General features: G+C 40.7%; 1 protein-coding gene across 9 annotated transcripts in view; it reads left to right on the forward strand.

The window, feature by feature from the left end:
• MIDEAS (mitotic deacetylase associated SANT domain protein) overlaps positions 1–20000 on the forward strand; it is a 54105-nt gene extending 34105 nt beyond the window's left edge. For all 9 annotated transcript variants that reach the window (XM_086891836.1, XM_086891845.1, XM_086891837.1 and 6 more), the window contains 11 exons: positions 1420–1743; positions 2680–3025; positions 3448–3514; positions 7857–7999; positions 8852–8955; positions 10311–10386; positions 11556–11644; positions 12780–12929; positions 13129–13308; positions 13702–13901; positions 14996–20000. In XM_086891836.1, coding sequence (XP_086747962.1) covers positions 1420–1743; positions 2680–3025; positions 3448–3514; positions 7857–7999; positions 8852–8955; positions 10311–10386; positions 11556–11644; positions 12780–12929; positions 13129–13308; positions 13702–13901; positions 14996–15203 — 1887 coding nt within the window. In that variant the 3' untranslated portion in view covers positions 15204–20000. The remainder of the gene's footprint in view (positions 1–1419; positions 1744–2679; positions 3026–3447; positions 3515–7856; positions 8000–8851; positions 8956–10310; positions 10387–11555; positions 11645–12779; positions 12930–13128; positions 13309–13701; positions 13902–14995) is intronic.
• Positions 20001–20493: the final 493 nt, after the last annotated feature.

The following is a 20493-nucleotide window of genomic DNA, read 5'->3' on the forward strand; positions in this document are numbered from 1 at the left end:
TTAATTCCAAAATTAAGTCCCCTCTTAGTAAACATTAGGGATGTGTGATCTTTTGTGATCAGAAAAACTTTGGTGTGGACCAGAATATCTGTAAGGATGTCTCAACTATTTATGTTAAGTTCCTACTGCTGCCTTTTCTCTATCTGTGCTACTATTCAGGTTTCTTTTGTCTTGGAGGGGTCATCTCTCCCATCACTGAGGAGGAGTCCTTTGATGATTGCCCCCCAGTTTTGAAAGTAAAAGGAGCATGGATAACCAATCATAAAGCCAGAGGAAAGCAACATTTTTGGGTGACTGTGGCACTCTTGAGCTGCCATAATTTCCTCCTTATAGTCAGTAAATTAATTCAGGTCACTCGACCTACAGAGGTCTGTGCAGCGCTCAGGAAGTACCTGAGATTTTTATATTGGTCAGAATTGGTGTTTGTTCACATAATTCATATTATCATTACATGTTACTGTACTCAGAAAGCGGTGGACAGAGGCTACAAAAATTTACAAGGACCTCTTATTTTATCTAGAGTCAGTGGACTCTAGTGATGTCATCAGCATGATGAACATGATGAATGCCCTCCAAATCCAAAATTGGTAATTTTATGGGAAAGTACAGGAGCCTGTCACCAACCTGAAGTGAAGGCAGATCCTCATTACTTTTTCCTGAGGCTCATTCTGGGACAGTGGATGCCACTTGTGACTTTACAATTGTGTGTGCCATCACTGTGTGGTAGGGGTATACATCTGCAGTCTCTGTGAAGAAGCAGTCAGACTTGTAAACTGCAGGTTCAGTTATGGGATAAACCTTCTGTGCGTGCTTAGCCCAACTCTTAATAAAAGGTCTTGAAAGGAGGCAGTCCTGGATCTTGATATGGTAGATTTTATGGGCTCAATCTTGTTACCTGTTTTATTTTGAAGGCTTAATGTTTTCCAGAGTCAGGGGAAAAAAAAAAAAAAAGATGATGCAAAAAGTTAGCTCTGGGTTTGGTTATTTTTTTTTTGTGTGTGTGAGAGATTTAATTAAGATATTACCATGGTTCAGTCTTCCCTGGATCAAAAATCCAATATTTGAAATTAATAACCTGCAATTTTTCATCATTGCTAAAACTAAAGAGCCTTTGTTGAAAGTTATAAGGCAGTATACGAATTCATATAGAAAAATAAAATGTCAAAACATATGTAACGAAACAATTCTTAAGAATGATGTATATAAATGTTCTAGCAGTTGAGAGTACAGACAATCCTCAGTTAATTCTATGAAATTTTAGTAACACTGTGACATATTCTTTTTTCTTTAGTAATACTTCCAAATCCATTTCAGCTTGCAAATTGCATCAAGAAACTTGAAATACACTGAAAGTGAGATGATATCTCATTTATTATGTAGGTAATACAAAACTTCTTAGGAATCTATTTTTCTTCTCAGGAACTGGATAATTCAGAGGAAAAGAAGACTGTGCTAGTAACAGCTCCAGGACCTACTGCAGCTTCAAAAAGTGTTGTGGAATTCGCCAGTTCTTCACCAGCTCCCAAAAAAGCCCGGGATGATAACAGCCTTGTGCCTCTTATCATTCCTGTGTCTGTGCCAGTGAGAAAAATTGACTTGCAGAGCCTTGAAAAGGAAAAGTCTGAGGATGGAAAGCTCCAGAGAGGCCAAACAAGCGATCGAGCTCCTTGTGAAAGGAAGCCTTCTGTGATAGTCACTCGGAGGCGATCTAATCGTAACACTAACATGGAGACCTCGAGTCAGGTATGGATGGACTAAGAAACCAAAGTTGAGACACATCTGTTAGATTTAATCACACAGTTTTTAGCCATGAACTTTTCTAGTAAAGTAGCTTGATCTCAAGGCTTGAACTTGGAATGTATGTAGTCTGGGGATTTTTTTTATCATAATATTGCCATATATTTGGGCATTGCTGGCTTTTCATGACCTACAGCTAATGCTAGGAAAGTCAGGCAGTGCCTCACTAAATTCACTGAACAGTGAATAAAGCTAGATGGGCAAAAAGAGTAGCATAATAGTCTGTCTGTGTCCAGAGTGCTTTCATCATACATACATAAATACCAATAAATTCTAAGTAGTGGACTTATCTCTCAATGTGAACAAAATCTGAAGATTTATTCTCAGGCAACTAAAACCTTTAACTAAGTTCTGAAGGTCAGCACTTGATTGTTCCCCTGCAGCGTGGTAGTGATGAGTAGGTGGTTGATTTTTTTATTTTCCCTTTCTTCTTCCCATAAGTACAGCAGAATGTTCAGATATCAAAGAAAAGGCATCTGGGGAGGGTTCTCTGCATTTAAATGCTTGATCATCTAATAAAATACTGTTATATTTTCTTCTGTTCTCTTACTGCTATTTGGTGTCACTGTGTATCTGCAGCAGGGTTCTGCTGTGCTTTTTTACTCTCTTTTAAAGCTGTCATGAAGGTTGCACCAGCTGTACATGTAGTTCTTGTATATATAACTTCATAATCACATGAGTTAGAGCTGCTACCTAACAGTTCCTGTGTCCATTGCATTCCATTACTTTCACTTTCTCCTTCTGCTGATTGTTGAGAAGTCCTCCAACTGTTCTATGCAGATTTTGAGCTGCCATAAAAAAATGTTGTCATCTCACTGAAGTTTTTCAATCAATCTGAGGTTTTAAATTGAATTAACAATATAATTTTTTTTTATCTAATAGCATGAAGATGCTGTTCCAAAGGATGAAGCAGAGGGCTTTGCCCGAAAACCAAAGCAGCGGCCAAGACCCGAGCCACTCTTCATACCACCAAAAGCTGGCACCTTTATTGCACCACCTGTTTATTCCAACATTACTCCGTATCAGAGCCACTTACGGTCACCTGTCCGTCTGGCAGACCATAATTCAGACAGGAACTTTGAGCTACCTCCCTACACTCCTCCACCAATCCTTAGTCCAGTGAGAGAAGGATCTGGGCTCTATTTTAATGCCATCCTCTCTTCAAGCAGTCATTCGGTTCCACCTCCAATGACTCCCAAAAGTGGTCACAGAACTCTGCTTAGATCAAGTAAGTTTCGTTTTAACCTTCCTTTCTTGCCTAATTTGTGATTGGGAACTGTGGAGCATTAGGAGGAACGTCATGCCCTTAGGAGGTGTGATTGTGTGAAGCTGGAGCTTCTTCCTGACTGTTTGGGGAGCCGGAATAGAGGAAATGCAGTGTTGCTCCATCGGGGCTTGGATGTTAAGATGGGTTCACAAAGAACCTGCAACACCCCCTGCTGACTTTCTTGGGAATGAAAAATCAGTTCCTCTCGCAAATTGTCGGTGTCTTGAACTGAGGGGAGGAAGGCAAGTTCCCGGTCATCTGAAACTCCTTTCTTTTGCCTGGGGTACCTTTTTTGAGAGATGGACAGCTCTGATTAGATTTGCAATCTGTGGGAAAAGTAAATCTCAGATGTGGAGCTGAGCAGTTCTTTCTTCTTGTTGCAGATAGCGCAGAAGTTACTCCTCCAATTCTTACGGTGGTGGGGGAAGCCACCCCGGTCAGCATTGAACCGTAAGTAGCTGGTAGATTCAGAGTCCCTTAGTAAAAGTGATTCCTTGCTTCCTCCTAAACCTTCAAGCTGCTCCCTGTGCCACCAACATATCTCTTAGAAGCACTAAAACCATTCTTATTGGTGGTTCAAAATATAAGTTGTCTTAATTAAAAATTACACTGCATGATGAGTAGTGTTTGTTTGGGCAAATGTAATTCTGGTGACACTGACTGCTTTCTATTACTGCTCATCTGTCTCTGGGCTGAATTACTGTTAGTTACCTAAAGGTGAATCTGCCCTGTGTTGTATACGAGCACTTGTTTGTATGCTGTGTGCTTGTTTTAGGGTGGGAAGGTGACACTCCTTTAGAGGAAGGATGGAATGTAGCATGGAAAGCTGGAGTTAGCTCTCACATGGACTGGTCCATCGTGGGTGTGTTGTAGCTGCAGCACAGCTGTGAACACTGCGCTCCCCCCCGGGCGAGCTCAGCCTGAGAAGCCAGTGGCATATGGGATGTGTGCCCTGAGCTAACCAGCCTTGCTGGTGTGTGCTGCAAAACTTCAGACATATGTGGACACAGCAGCAGTAGGGAACACAGTCTGGAGATACTGAAGCTGGAATTGCGAGCTTAGGCTTGGTGCCAGTCCTGCTAAATCTGAGTTGCAAATGTCTCTGCATAGCTTTGCCAATGCTCTGGCAGTGTTATCAGTTCAAGCTCAGTACTGCAGAACTACAGCAAAGAAGTTCCAGTTCATTATTACACCTAATTAATGAACACCTACAAAATCTAATTGTGGAGATGCATGGCATGGAAGCACCCATATGGCATAAAAACACCCATATGGCTCTACATCTGACTCTGCAGTCAGGAGTCTCTGATGTAACTGCAACATACCCTGTAACATTTGAGATATTTAGCTCAAACTTCCCCCAGGTAAATGCAATGCTTCTTTTGCTTTTATGCAAAATGGTTTATATTTTAAAAATGGACTGGAGCATTTGCTGACAATTTTATTTTTTCTCGCCCTTTTTCCATTCCACCTTCTTGTTGGGAGCTCAGTTTTCTGCACTTGTGGAAGCAGCCTGTCCTGAGCAAATGTTGCAATTGTGAATGAATGTAGATTTTTCTTGTCACCTTTACAAACCTCCTCTAGACCAAGCCCATTCATTGAAATAAGCGTATTTATTATTGTATAAATTTATTTTGGAAGTTGCCTAATTCTTCTTTTTCCTTTTGGTCCATTTCACATTAATCCAGGGGTACTTCTTAAACAGATATTTTTTTGTGTCCCTCTCAGGTCTTGATCTTTGGTCTCTCTGTGGTGCAGTTGTCTTTCTTGTGTCTGTTGGCTTAAATTACTGACATTAATGACATAAAGTTAGTTGTGATTTTAGTTGCGTGTGAAAATTTTCAAATTTGTTGCTGGAAATTTCAAGCCATGGTAACTTAATAGTGCAAGTTCATCTCCTTTTGCAAAAAGGTTGCAGTTGCCTTACTGTCATCTTAAGTCTTACTGAGCAGATGCTTGTGCAGGTAGATAGCTTTTAACTTTTAATGACAATAAATTAATAACCTGGTGTCATTCTGTGTTTGACAGCACTGTTGTGGTCAGTTACGTAGACATATCTTCCTTAAAGAAAATGTGGCAGGAAGCACTTTTTTTAGAAGAAGAAAATGTTTAATTTGCTTTGTAGTCTTGTCAGAAGTTGACTGTAACTTGTGATTACCCAATATAGCATTCTTAATTGCTTGTGCTTTGCCAAACCTTCTGTTAATGCTTCTCAAAAGGTTATTTAATTGCAGTGATTTGAAATAGGAAATGTGATAATGTGAAGCTTAATTCTTTGTGAAATGGTACAATAGGCAGCTGTTGTCACAGATCCCTGTGTCCTACTGGTTTTGTAGTTCAGTTGCATCAAAGTCTTGGAGTCACTGCTGAAGTAGGCAGCCTTGAATATACCTGTGATGCATCAGCTGTGAACTGCCTTCTTAATTCACAGCCTCAGCTCTGGATGTTGTCACACTCAGCTCTCATGTCATCCCAGGAACACCATTGGTGCTTACAGGCAAGAGTTCTTGATGTATTGAAATCTAAACTTCATCAGTCAAGGAACAGAAGAATAATGCAACTCAAACTGGAGATCATCTAGTCCAAGCCCCTGCTCAGAGCAGGCCAAATTTAGGGCAACTCTTATGGTGGAATTCCAGTTTTATTTGGGCGTTGCAGGTACAAGGTGTAATTCAGTTTTTTCTAGCCCAGAGATATCACATTCCAAGTTCAGTTTCAAAATTAAAAGCAACTTTAAAGAGGGCCCATGTTCTTTCCCTCCGTATTTTCCAGTTGTCACTTCTCAGAAGTGTGGTCAGAGTAGCCTGTATCCTGAGACACAAAATCTCCCAAATTTCCCAGTGCAGTTTTTACTGCAAAAACACCTTTTTATCTGTTTCCAGGTGACAGCAAAGTGTCATTTTCAAGCAGTCATCCCTTCTAGGGCAAATTATAATCCATAACCCTTTTCTGCTCTGTGAAACTGCATGCCGTAAGAGTAAGCAAGACTAATCTCAATGAGAAGACTCCACATGAATATTACTCTGCAGTCCATCTCTGTGTTCTCTGAAAGGAGGGGTGGTTTACCAGGGTGGTTATTTGGCTTTGCTTTTTTAGCAAGGTCTTGTCAGTCTTGCATGAAATCTCTTACTTTTCATTTTTAGTCTGGACCGTGCTTTTGTGAAGTGAAGGAAAAATGGCAAAGTAAATAGTATTATAAACAGACTTTTGTACCTATAAAATACTCAGAATCAAATCTAAATGTTTTCTTGGGGTTCTTCATTCTTCATGTATGTTCCACTTCAGTGTGCATTTGAAATGAAATTATTTTTGAGAACCAGATACTGAAACAGTTGTAACGAGGGGCATCAGAGATGTGACATTTTCAACTGCTTTAGTTCATCCCTGCCCATGGCTGTGATTTGAAATGTGTAATGTCCCTGTCACTTTACCTTCAACAGGTATTGGAAATAGTGTTTTTGGGGAAAAAGACAGATAGTATATGGCAGCCTGCTTAAAACTTCCCTGCTTACATCTGTCGTGCTTGTGGTTGTCATCTTGCCATCACCTACTGAGAGGAAGTTAGCATCAGTCTGTGCATCTAGCAGATTCTGAAGGAAGGAATCCAAGAAGGAATCCCAGCCCTCTTGTGTGGAGCTGCTGCTGAATGGGTGATGAAGTTAGAACAAGTGTATAGGACAGTTAACTTCTGCATCGCTTGGTTTACACATTGGCACTTGGTTGGCATTTCTCAGAAGTTTTTGTTATTATTCCTTATTGCACTAGATCATGCTCTTTCTCTGGTAATTGTGCTAGCTGTGGGGCACCAAGATTTGAGAATTATAGCAAACCTTGCCCTGAGCAGCGAGTTTTACGTTTTTCTAGTGAAGCAGCTCCAGAATTTTATCATCCTCATGGGATCTGGGCACTGCCTGATCTTCTCTCCAAAAAAGAGCTTCTTTCTCTATACTGTGTCAAGAGCTACCAGTGTGGTGCTAGCTGACTGACATCTGAATGAGGAACACTTTTTCATTAAGTACATACTAGAACAGTCTTTCAGCAGGGGTTCTTACCCACCTCTGTGCACAAAATCACATTTCCTAGTTCAGGGCAGAATCTCTGTGGATGGTCACTTGACTTAAATTTAGTGCTCTGTGGGTTGCATGTAGTGAAAAATCTGTCTGCTAATTCAGATGTATGAGATTGCTGCTAAAAGGATAGGATTTGGGTTTGGTACAAAATGAGCAATACAGGTTTCATTGTTTTATGTTTTAGGTTTCAGTTGTTAGAAAGAGAACCTAGAAGACACCAGCTTGTGCCAAGGTCATAAAGGATCAATTTTGATCCTGCTTTGAATGGGAAGTTGGACCAGATGGCAATGTTCAGGTTGAAAACGACTTTCGGAGACTCTGGTTCAGCTGTTGGCTGACAAAATGTTAATTCTTAAACAGGCTCACCTATCTTATGCCTGAGGAGCAAGCCTGCCATAAGAGGACCTTGTATGAAAGCTTCTCAAAAAGTGATGATTATTGGAAGCTAATAACTGTTCTTTGAGCAGCTATTAGGGGATGCTAATTTAAATACAGTTTCAACCTATGCTCATAAAAAAATGGAAACCTGTAATAGATGTAAAACCTCTCAACTTCTGAGTTATTTATGTAACTTACCACACTGTTGGTGTTACGTGCAAGAGCCTACATTTGTATATGCATTTGTTTCTTAGTTTGGTTCTTCATTAGTGTTTTTAGCAGAGATGGAGACTTCAGAGATATTGTAAAGATGGCCTGACTGTAACGTCTCTCATTCTCTGCAGGCGAATAAATGTAGGAACTCGCTTTCAAGCAGAAATCCCATCACTCCAAGACAGATCTCTGGCAGAAGCTGATGAACATAAAGCAGAGCTGGTGTGGCAGCCATGGGGTGACTTGGAAACCAACAAAGTCACCCAAGAGAATGGTAAGAACATGGAAGGCTCTTAAAGAGGACAGAGTTGTCACAGTGATTGCTGGGGTAACCACATATCTACTGTAGGCATAATTAAAAATCTTTCAGAGCTGTCATTCAAGTGACATGTTTGAGTGGTCTTGAAAACAGTTTTAGAAGCAAATCTTGTTTATCAGATTGCATGTTTGGGGTAAGGGGAGGTTGGTAAGATTGGTTCTTTTAATTGTGAAAAAACTGCGACCATTGCTTCTGTCAGGCCAAGAGCAGCCTTTTGCTCAGTGAAGCTTCCTTGGTTTTGTTAACATTTGAAGACCACACACACTCAACTCCTGTATTTTTGAGGGATGTTCTAGATATAATAGTATTTTAAAAAAAATATATTAAAAAAAAATGTTCTGTAGACAGAAGTCAGGATGAGGAAGCAGGAGTTGTGGTGGCTAGTAGCAGACTTGGGGAGCTATCGGCTTTTGTTGCATGTGGGTTGTGGCCTTTATAAATCTTGAAGGGAAGAGAAAGTAGGTGAGCTTGGAAGAAATATTTTGAATGACAGAGAAAAAAGGGTTGTGTGAAATGGAAATTCACAATATAAGGGTGGATTCAAGAAATGTCTGAGGTGAAGGGAGGTGGGAGGAGATTTGCAAGAAACTCCATGTGTAAATAGTGCCGCATGACCTTGTAGTCTAAAGAGTTCTGGGTCCAAATTAGACCCAGATAGATTTGCAAGGACATTCAGCTTCTCTGAGTTTTACTTTCTGTTATGTCTATTCCTCCTTCAAAAGAGACAATTAAGCATGCTTAATTTCCTGTAGGAAACTTCATTTTAATATTATTTTCTGAATTTTCTTGGTGTCCCTGTGGAAATAGTGGAAAACCTGCTAGCTGCTGCCTGTTCGAGTATTTTTCCTGGGGCTGGAACCAACCAGGAGCTGGCGTTGCATTTCTTACATGAAGAAAAGGGAAGCATTCTGGTGAGTCTGCCCAGCTGTTTACCTCAGTGTGGTCAAAGATGTTGAGGAAGGTCAGGTAACCACTCATTCCTCAGAGGAGAGCCTTGCAAATTCCTTTCAATGCATCTGGTACCCACTGTTTGATGTCCCTTGTGTGTCCCCAAAGTGGGTTCTGACCGATGTACAGTGCCATGTGCACTTAGTATCTTTTTATATTTCCAACCTGGACATGTTTGGCTTTTTAACAAACACACTGACAGTCTATCAGGGCAAGTGAGCCAAGACTGCTAAATGAGTCTTAGATGTTGTCTTCCTGGAAAGGTAACTCTGTAGAAAGGAAAAATAAGAGGCTGGGGCTGAAAGCTGAGTCAGAGGGCAGTGTCTTTTGCCTCTTTGTTTTGGTAGTTCCATTGGACTTCTCTGTCTGTGTCTGTAGAACAGCTGTGCTGCTAATTTTATATCAGTATTGTAAGACATGATACACTTTCATTACTGCCCTTTGACACCTCTGGGAGGTAATATCAAAGAGCAGAGCAGAGCAAACAGAAAAGCTTTGTCATCCTCTTATAGTTCCATGACTGATTTAACCTGGCATAAATCAGCCCTGTGGTCAGGAGTATCCCACACTTTTGCCTGGCTGCTTGTTTCCCATCCACTAGCACTGACACTTGAGAGACTGCATGGACTTGCATTGGAGAAGAGATCAAACAGAAAGTAGTTTTTGTGTGAATGTGTCAGGTTTCTGCCAGCCCATCTTGTGAATGCTGTTGTTGCCATTAGGGAGGAGCAGGACTGCCTCTGGCAGCAGGAGCTCATTGTTCAGGTGGTTTAAACTGCCAGTGGAAGCACAATTCCATTGTCTCCTTCCTACAAAATTTGAAACCTTTTCTGGTTTAAATGAAAACTAAAGAGCAGCTTGAGAGGTGGGAGTTTTGTGTGTGTAATCTTTCAGTCACATGACTGCTGTTTTATTTTGAAATACTGCTTAGTCAAGTGAGATCAGATTACAATTACTTGGACGTTTAAGACAGGTTTCATTTAAGGCAGCATTTTTGGATGTGTGTGTAATAGGCCTTTGGTTAATGAGAGGAAACTGATGCAAGGTCTCTGTCCATGGAATTAGCTCTCTCCCAGTACTGTGGTGGCTGTGTCAATTCACAGATGTGAAGAGGTGCCAAGAATGTACCACTTGACTGTGGTACCCAAGATTAGGTGGGTAGTCAAGAATGTGATTTCTAAAGTTGTCCCAAGTGATAAACTGTGTTCTGGTTCTTTCCTGTTAGCTTGCCACAGAAAGGAGGGGATTATCAATTGCCTGATCTTTGTTTTTAATACCCCAAACATTAAATTAATTATTTTACTTGTGTTTATCCAAGGGAGCTCTGACCAAACTGCTGTTGAAGAAGCCAGTGCGACCGCCTTCCCACCCTTTGGCAGATTATCACTACACAGGTTTGTTAACCACTACAACTCTGTGCTGCCTGCTTATCATACAGGAAATTTTCAGCCCTTTTCTGATTTTTTGGGTTACTCTGTTACATTACAAGAAGATTAAAAGAGCAGTCTTCTCTTGTAACTCAAGTGATGGCTTGCCAGAAATTTTTCTTGTGCTAATTATGAGACTTTAAATGTAAGAAACACTGCATCCTTCTGAACATGTGCATGTGTATTGGGGTAGGTATGAGTTCTGATTTTCTTTATGGGGAAGAGAGAAGGTAATCCCTTGCACTGAGCCACAGAGAATGTAGAAAGATAGCCAGTATGTACAAGAGAGGCTGTGGTGACCTTAGAATCATAGCCTCTCTGGCATGAGTTTCCAGGGTGGAGTTAAGCAAGGGTTTTATGGGAAATAGTTTTCAAGCTTGCTGAAGAAGCCTCAGCCAACCATGGATACCTGTTAGTGTTTCTGCAAAATTTAAATGTCATAAGCTGCCTTTGTGGTCTTGCGCCTAATTAGAAAATAGTCAGCTGTGTGACACTGACTTCAGTGATCTGGAGTGACCCAAGTCACCTGAAAGACCTGATGCAAAGTGGTAGAGAGACATCTAATAACTGGTGCCACAAAGCTTAGAAAATACATTTCTTCATTATTACGCATCCATACTGTAGCTGTTGGCAAATATTTCTTGAATAATATCTATAAGGAAGAAGGGGATTCAAAAATGTGTTTACTATTAGAGGCAAGGAGTATTTGAGGAATACTGGGGATGTAGTAAAACTTCAAGTACAGATTTGCTGCTGAAAGAGAAAATCCTGTTCTCCTGCCCCACCATTTCCCTGCTGTAAAATCTTATGACTGGGCCACCACGAAGTGTGTCACTTCACCTTGCTTGGGCAACATCTTAGTTCATCTAATTGAGTGGTTTTTGCAAGCTGAACTGAGTTAATCTGTGGTGATGAGCACTAGATCTAACACAAAGCAAGTGTTGAGAGGAGAGCTGAGGTGGAGCTGTAAGGGAGGAGTTAACAGCAGTCTGCAGTTTGGCTGTAGTAGGTTCGAGGAGGGACTGCACCCTCACATGTGTGCATTGGTCTTACTTAAGGCAGACATGAAGAAAAAGTATGTAGAATAAACATTTGAAATTGTATGAGCTTCCATTACAGCTTACTTTTACCTACAGGATCAGACAAGTGGAAGGTTTCCGAAAAAAAGCTGTTCAACAAAGGCATTGCAATCTACAAGAAAGACTTTTTCTTGGTCCAAAAGCTCGTAAGTTACTTTTGTTTGTTTGTTTTTCATGATACATTTTTACATGTTTGTTGAACATTTAATACAGGAAGTTCAATCTTGATTTTTCTGAGACCTCAGTTTTAAATATTAGGTCCTGCACTCAAAAGATTTCAGAGAAATGTCATCATCCAGCACAACATAAAATCTCACCAGAAACCTAGAGCAATAATAATTGTTTTGCTGTTGTTGTTTACTTAACCCTGGTACTTAAACTGCATTACTTCTGTCAGTCCATGCTGCAGAGATCTCCTCTGCAGTGCACGTTTATAGAGCGCTGGCAGTGTTTGGTTTAAATGGTTTGCTGATAAAACTAAAAGGAAACACATCTTCACCACTGATGGAGAGGACCAAAGAAGGATATGAGAATGATGCATCCTTTAGATCTCTCTTTCCAGTGTTGTGACAATGATAGTAAAAATGATCACTCCCATATTTTGATGAGGTATGATATGTCAGCAAGGGGGAAATCACTGAAGGAGAGTGCAGAACCAGGAGCTGCAAACATATTTACTGAATAAATTCCCCAAAGGCATTTAAATTGCAAAAGCTCAGAAGCTAAGAATATATTCCAAATGTTTCAGAAAAATCACTGATGCAGAATATGTAGATGGTCACAAGTCCATGCTCATAATTGTCTACCACCATGTGCCTACAAAACGCACATGGCCAGAACGGAAAAGGGCTACAAAGCTCCACTTCCATTTTTGGATTGGTATTCTGGTCTGGTCTTCTCTGAAGTGCTGCTGCAAAATACAGCTCCCCCATAAAACTGAGAGGCTGCTGTCAAGCCTGATAGCTCAACTGGAACATTTCAGAGGCTAAGAGATGCATTAAGCTTAAAAAGTTCCAGATTCTGTCACCTTTACATTAACCATCTTCAGAAAGTTTGTCTTCTAGTTCTCAGTGAATAACAATGGGAGTAGGGGAAAGGCTGTGGGATGAGGCAGACAGGCAAATACGACACAGAAAAGGAGACTTGAACAGCAGCTGTGGTGGAATGGAGATTGCCTAAGGAAAGAAAATACAAAGTGTAATTTTCACACCCCTAGTAATTATTTTTAAGTCTTTTTAAAATAATGTAATCCATTGGACTTTCATGTTTTTTAAACGACAGATAAAAACCAAAACAGTGTCTCAGTGTGTGGAATTCTACTACACATACAAAAAACAGGTGAAAATTGGTCGGAATGGGACCTTAATCTTTGGGGACATTGATGGTGCTAATGAGAGATCTATGAAAGATGAAGCTGAAGTTGACATCAAGGTAAGTCATTTCCTAAATTTGTCTCACCTCTTTTGGGCTATGGTTTGAAGTCTTGTGTGTTGTCTCATTTACTGGTCAAATCAAAAGCACAAACAATCTGGCTTCTCCTCAGGAGTCCAGACTCACAAATTTGTGTCCTTTGTAATGTCATTTACTTACAGAACATCAAAATTAACAGTTCCTTTATCTTCTGGTGAAGAGTTCCCATAGGTTTGCACGTGTTCTTCCTCTCAGAAGAGACATCTTCAGTGAGGAACAAGGGCATGTGGAGGAGGAGGAAGAAGAGGAGGAAGAAGAGGAGGCAGAGGAAGGGTTGGATAACAGAAAGAGGAGTGCCAATGCTCTGAAAGATGAACAGACACTACAGGATGGTGCAATAGTAAGTGCTGCATCGTGCATGTTGTGCTTTCTATGCCACCTTCACTCTGCAAATAGTTTAGAAAACAGGTTGGAAGTTCCAGATGCAAAAAGTTTCCATCTCTAACTTTTTCTGGAACATGAGGTTGGGTTGAGGTAGCTCAGAGTGTTGCTATCAACCAGACTGTGCACTGTGATGGGAGAACTGGATGTGTTAGGTGGAAAAATGCAATGTATTCTTTGTGGCTGGTGTACACAGAGGGCCATAATGAGAAATGTCTTTAAAATAGCCTGAAGATTTTCTCATTAAATAAAACCTTTGTCTGGAATGAGTGAAGTACAGGAGCTCAGCCACTGTCTTCCTTCTGATGGTAGGTTTAAGTGTCACTTTGCCTCAACTCTTCTCTTTGCAAAGGCCAGCGACACCAATATGAGGAGTCACGAGACAACTGTCACAGGAAGGATTGGGAGGAAGCCAAGGGAGACAACAGTGAAGCCTCGAAAGCCTATTACTGTTCCAGTGCAGAGGAAGAAGAGGAAACAGAAGATAAAATCAGATGCTGCCAGTAAAACACAAAATACAGAAAACACATTTCCATGTAAAAAATGTGGCAGGTAAGACCACCTCTGCTTCTAGCAATAGTCACAGAATCACAGTAGGGCATCTCCTGTGGAAGCTTTTTTCTCAAATGAGCTTTCTGTCTTTCTATATAGGCCATAGACATTGGCAATAATTTTAATGAATTACTGCCCCACTAATACTTGTGAATTAAGGCTTGTTTTTCCTCAAATGTGATGAGATACCACCTGCATTTCAACTGTGTACAGTGTTTGGGGTTAAGCTGCACTTTAAAGCAGCTGCTGTAACGGTCCTCTGTAATGCTTACATTTTTATAATGAGAAGTTTCTATTTATTTGCTAGATCACATATAAAGAACATGGTATAGAATTAAGAACAGTGGTGTAGAAATGTGAGACACTACCATCATTATAGCAGCAGCTATTAGGCCAGTAGGTACAAAGTTCATCTGGTTAAATTTGCAGCTGTCTTTGGTGGATGTCAAATATCTTTGTATTTCCTCACACAGCTTTAGTAGGTTTGTTGCCAACAGAATTATAACCATCAAGAAAATTCAGTTCCCTACATAAGTTGCTTACTCTTAAAACAACAGGACAAGCAGACAAGGATTCTTAATGGTGTCTGAACTTCACTTGTGGGTTTTGATGCAGAATCCAAATAGTTAATGGTGGAGGAACAGATCACAGAAATGTAGAATCAGAAGAAATAAGCTCAAGTGTTTCTAGCTCTGTGGACAAGGCTCAGGAGTGGCATTGGGCCATCATTTGCCTCCATGCTTATTGTATTACAGCAGCACAGGGGTACACACCTGAAAACCGGGGCTGTGTTGTGTTAAGCAGCACGTTCATGATTCTGATACCAGCACTGCCCCTCTGAATTCAGAGCTGAGTGAGAAATGGCTACAGTGAGAAATGAAGTGAGTGGTTTGAGGGTGCTCAGGATCTCCTGCTAGCATTGCGCCTTGTGCCGGCACATGGTGCTTGCTGTAGGTGCTCTGTCGCAGTGCCAGCAGGAGTTCTGGAGCTGAAGCTCACGAACTTGAGGCTGGAGCAGCAGAAGCTCTTCTGGAGCAGTGTTGAAGGAGGCCACAGGAGAGGCCAGTGCTAATGTACATGTGTGCCTCCCTCAGGGTGTTCTACAAGGTGAAAAGCCGCAGTGCTCACATGAAGAGCCACGCGGAGCAGGAGAAGAAGGCGGCGGCGCTGAAGCAGCAAGAGAAGGAGGCGTTGGCGGCGGCGGCAGCCCGCAGCCAGGCCCAGCAGGAAGAGAGCAGTGACAGTGGGAGCAGCAGCACCGGGAGCAGCAGCGCCAGCTCGGATGAAGACGGAGAAATATAGCAGCAGGCCAGAAGTGGAGGGAGTAGCAAGGCTGGACCCAACCTCCCTCTTGGTGGTCTCACTTTTTTTTTGCTTGCACTTTTCTTACCTGAACCATCAGGTTTTGGTTTCAGTGCTGCCATTTCCTCATGCCACATGTTCCACTTCACCTTGCCAGTACTGACCAAGACAGAATGGTGGATAACAAGATTTGTTTCTACTTGGATTTTTTTTTAAGACTAATAAGATTTCTATTATATTTATAATGATATCAGAGGTACATAATAGAACAATGTCACCTGCAGTGGAAGTAAGTTCTCTCAGGTCAGTCAGACCTTTCTTTTTGTTCTTGTCAGGAATTGTAGTAGTGGGACTCTTGGATATAAAGATTTCCAGACTGGAGCAAGAAAATGAAGCTCTGCTCTGAGCTAAGTGTATCCAGTTACTGTGACACTGGTGATTTATAGCTGTTTCCTTTCTCACCAAGTTCTTCTTCCTTTTATGCTTTCCTGCCTTTCTTTCTGAGCAGTTGTTCAGGCAGACAACACATCTTGTGGAAAGATGGTGTGCACTTTTGACCTCTGTTTTGCAAAAATTAAAAGTGGGATGAGCAAGACACTCTTCTTCCTTTTGAGATGAGGTTTTATTTTTCAAATGGAAGCCTGAGGTCAGTTATCTTTTGGCATTAAGAATGTAGCAATGGATATAAAAATATCCTGTGGGATTAGAGTAACCACAGGCCTTGCAGGTTGTCTCATCTTGGAAAACAAAATAGTCAGCCTTTGATTAACTTAAAGGAGTCTGGGCTTCACAAAGTGCAATTTGATATGAAAACTGCTGGGTTTGAATTTACATGAATGGAAGCAAAGTTTGTTTGGTGAAAATGAACCCAGATCTTCTTGCGTGCCGGATTGTGTGCACCTCAGAAATGGGAAGAATGGACTCTCATCTCCAGCAGTGATCCCTCTGTGAATGTTTTTACCTCTCAATATCCTCCTCTGTCCTGTAGCAGCCCTCTTTTACTCCTTGAAATTGTCATCATCAAGCTTTTATAGCAGGGCCCTGGTTTCCCAGACAGTTGCTGTCAGACTGTATGTACAGGAGAAGCTTGTCACCTATTTGCACACTAGTGGCTGAGCACTGCTGCCTGCTGGGTTGTCCTCCTATGAGCTGTGCTCTTTGCTGAAAGGCATACTCCTCCTTCAGAACTGACACAATCTAGTAGCCCAAAAAGTCTGGGCACCAAAATCTGCTGGTGAAAGAGAGTTAAAAAGAAGTGGCCAAGGTGACAGATGTTAGATTCACACAGGATTGTTCTGTACATCTTTACAGCCCACATTTGTCATTATTTTGTAAGGATGCAGAGAATCACTTGTGCTTGGCCAGCTGGTGCCATCCTATAGCCCAGCTCCCTCCCTCCATCCAGTCCTTAGGATCAACTGACCCCCAGCTTCTTGGGTGCTGGCACTGTGTCAGACCAGACCGTACTGAAGGAGCTGATCACTCCTGCCTTCCCCAGCAGGGATCCAAGAGATGGTGTTGTATGTGAGCTACAGAGTGTGCCTGACTGGCAGAGTTTTTTTTTTCTTTTTAAATCTTGACCCTTCCAGCTGCTAGATAAATTCCTGGTTAACTATAGAAAGAGGGTACAACTCCAGCATGTCACATGTCAGTCTTCTTGCCCAGTAGTTTTATGCAATCATGATGGCTTCACTCTTTTGTTTGGGAGGCTGTGCATCGTACATTTGCTTTGACATACTCATGCCTTTGCACAGAATCACTTTTCTGAATAGGAGAAACAGTTACTACTCTTAGAGAATCAGGAGGAACATCATTAAGGACTGCACTCTTTGCAAAGTTGACACACTTCCACTTTCATGTTCTGTCAGGATTGTATTTTTTATTCCTATCAAAACTGGGGTTCCTTTCAGCATTTTTTTGACTGTTCCAAGCTCCTACATTGGATGGATCTTGTTGCCTAGTTTTTGTTACCAGGAAGCACATAGCACATCATGAACTGTTAAAATCATTCAAAAATTGCAAAGAACTAAAAGCTCCTTCTTTAAAAAGAAGCTTAAGCAAATCAGTCTTCCTCTTAAGGATTTCAGTGTTGATTTTTATCTTTTTTTCTTTTATAAATTGGAGAAAATGCTTGTCTGCAATTATCTTAGGGCCCTTGGAGAGAACAGAAGCTTTAGCACCCTGTGTCAGGAGGAACAGTAGGTGAAGCTACTGCAAGAATTATTGCAGTCTTCCAAAGGCCAAATCTTTCACTGATTCTCCCTATTTTAGGAAACAGATACAATTTCTCCTCTTGTCAAGGACAAGCCATTGAGGTGCTTTAGAACAAATCAGAAATTTTCTTTACTTGCATAAAAATGTTGTGTGTGTTATGTGCTGATTTCAGTACTGGTTGTTTCTCTCCCACCCTGCTGCAGTATAAGTAGAATAGAACAGGAAAACTGGACACAGTCTGTCACTGGAAGAAAATCAGAAAAGGGTTTTTTCTGAGGATAACCTCTGTAACAGCTGTGGGTTAGCAGGGCTGACCACAATCAGGTTAAATGTGCCAAGTAAGTGGCATCAAATTGGAATGTTTCTGAGCATACTTCCAAATTGCTATTAGCCACCAGAAGACTTCTTTTCTGGCATGGTAGTAAGGAAAACAGCTCCTCCAAGTGTCATCTTAAAAGACAAACAAGCAAACCAAGCCTTCTACTTACAGTTGGAGTTTGGAATTGATCCTGCATTTGAATTAGAGCTTGCCTACTAGCAAAAGTTGGCAGGTAATTGTTTTTTTAAAAAAGAACAAAACCAAAACCTAAACAACCAACCTCCAGTTTCTGTGGACAAAGCATTTAAATGGAATTTAATCTGGAATGAGTTATGTCCCTACTCTTTGTGGGGAAAAAATAATTTTAGTGGCTCTTTACTGCAGCACAGTGTTAATTTGTGTTATTCCAGTTAAGATTTAAAAATACCCACTCCAAACAAACAAAATTCTTGTCAATGTTCTGTTGATATGTCTGTTTTAAAACTCCATGCTCATTATTTTCCATCATTTAAAGGCCTATTGATTGATCCCCATTTACTGTAAGGGTTTGCTGCTAATTTAGAAAACAGGCAGTAGAAAGACATTAATTTGAACAAGATGTCTCTTCGCTTTAGTTCTTTTATATGGGAACAAATATTTATGGAATGCAATTCTGTAAATGTGTACTAATAGATTTGCCTTTTACAGTGCAAGATCAGGCTTCAGGTGGTCACATACCCCATAGTCAGATGGCTGTATTTCAAATCATTACCTACTTGAGTCTTGATGCCAGCACTGGGCACCACAGAGATGCAGTGACAGGTCAAGTTGGCCCTGGTCACGTACTTCTGCCTGTGCTTCTGCCTGACCTTTACAGATAGATTCAGTCTTTCAGGTTTGTGATGTGCATGGGATAGCATCTGAGTTTTGTAAGACTGTGTGTGTATGTAATTACTAGATAGATGCATGTACTTGTGATGCATATCTGATATAGCTGCAGGTGTTTTGCAGTCTAGCTGCAAGAACCACTCTGCATTTTAATTTATTTGATGTTTGTTCTTTTACTGATACAGTTGATGGTATCAGAGAGAACTTGTCTCTGTAAGTTGAAGGCCTACAGAATTTCACTCAGCTGTGCAGGACCATGGCATTTTGCTGGCTAGAAACAGGTAGGGATGTAGCTGCTCACAGGCAGAGCAAAGATAGAAACTCAAAAGCTCAAAAGTAACTCATCTGTTAAACCCACTGTAGACAAAGTCCAAATTAACTAAAAATACTCTGATTTATCAAACTGAGTCTTTTGGTCATTTTTATCATTGCAACAAGCTTAGATTAAAACCAACACTTTTCAAAAAGTGTTTCTTAAATCACAAATGTTAGCTTTCTTGCTCTCAGCAGTTACACACTTCTTAATTTTTCTCTCAGGCAGCAGACCAGAAGGTTCCTACAGATACATACAGTATTTTAAAGTAACGGGAGTAGGAAGGACTACAGCCATAGGAGTCCTGTCCACTTTCATACAACGGCACATTTAGTCCAGTGCTTACCAGAAACCATATTCTAATACGCATTTTTCCCCACAAACTTTCTCCCTGTTTTATCTTCAGATCTATGTCTGGAAGTTTATTAAGCTTTAAAGAGACAGAGAAACAAGTCTACAAATCGTGTTTGATTTCTGGGGAGGTGAGTTTCTATGTAAATTCGTCACTTGGGTTCAGCTACTTTACTTTTCCTCCTCCTCTCCCGTGTCATATGTTAGGAAGACACAAACTTTGAATCCTAAGCTGTCTCAGGATCTTTCTTTCCAAGACTAAGATTCCACTGACAGCTGAGCCTGAAAAAACCCTTAACTTCTCCAGATTAGAAGACAACATATATTTTTATAGAAATGTAATTGTGTATTTTAAAAGTTTCCTGCAGCTTCTCCACATGTATTCTCCCCTTGTAGTTCAGATTTGATATAAACTTCTTTTGTGTTCATTCTTTTTATGTTCTGTTTTTAAATTTGTAGTTGAAGCTTTGGTGTACTGTACAGGAGCAGTCAGCCTTTGTAATTACTGTATAAATGCTTTATAATAAAGTATATTACTTTTATTTTAACAAGTGAGCAGACACTTCCTTTTGTGTGTCTGCTGCCTAGGGCACCTTTTAAAAGACTGTTACATGTTTAAAATGTACATATATAAATATATTTACCTGTTGCTGTACAGTTGTGATAGACTGGACTGAATTTATTTTTTGTGTGCTTTTTTATAAAATATTAATACACTAAAGGAAATCTTGCAGATGTGATTGTAATGTACTATGTAACTTATTTACTTAATATCCTCTATATATCAAAAAAACACCTTTTATTAAATGAGGTTTAAAAAATAGTTTCTTAGCTGAGTTTTTTGATGGTACGAGGGAGTGGCCAGGGGCTTGTGCGGGCTGTGATGCACAGGAGGCTGTCCCAAGTCCTGGCTGGTCTGCTCTCTCTTCGTATTCACCTGTGTTTTCCACAGCAGCCCTCGAGGCTGTTTCTAACCTCTGCCCTGAGATGCCTGCCATGTGTTTTATCTTACATCCAAGAAAGTAACTGGCACATGCAGCTGTAGGAGACCAGAGAAATCTGAAGTTCCACTGATTTACAGAAGTGTTGATGAGATGTGTGTCCCACTCCAAGATGAGCACTCTCCCAGAAAAACAGAAACAACCTTGACATTGTGCTAGGAATTCCTGGGGAATAGTTCTAGGTCTGCTGTGCTGTAAATAAAGTTGGTGGGATTCTGAAACTTA

This window comes from Cyanistes caeruleus, chromosome 6, assembly GCF_971803275.1.
Source record: "Cyanistes caeruleus chromosome 6, bCyaCae1.hap1.1, whole genome shotgun sequence".
NCBI classification, from domain to species: domain Eukaryota; kingdom Metazoa; phylum Chordata; class Aves; order Passeriformes; family Paridae; genus Cyanistes; species Cyanistes caeruleus.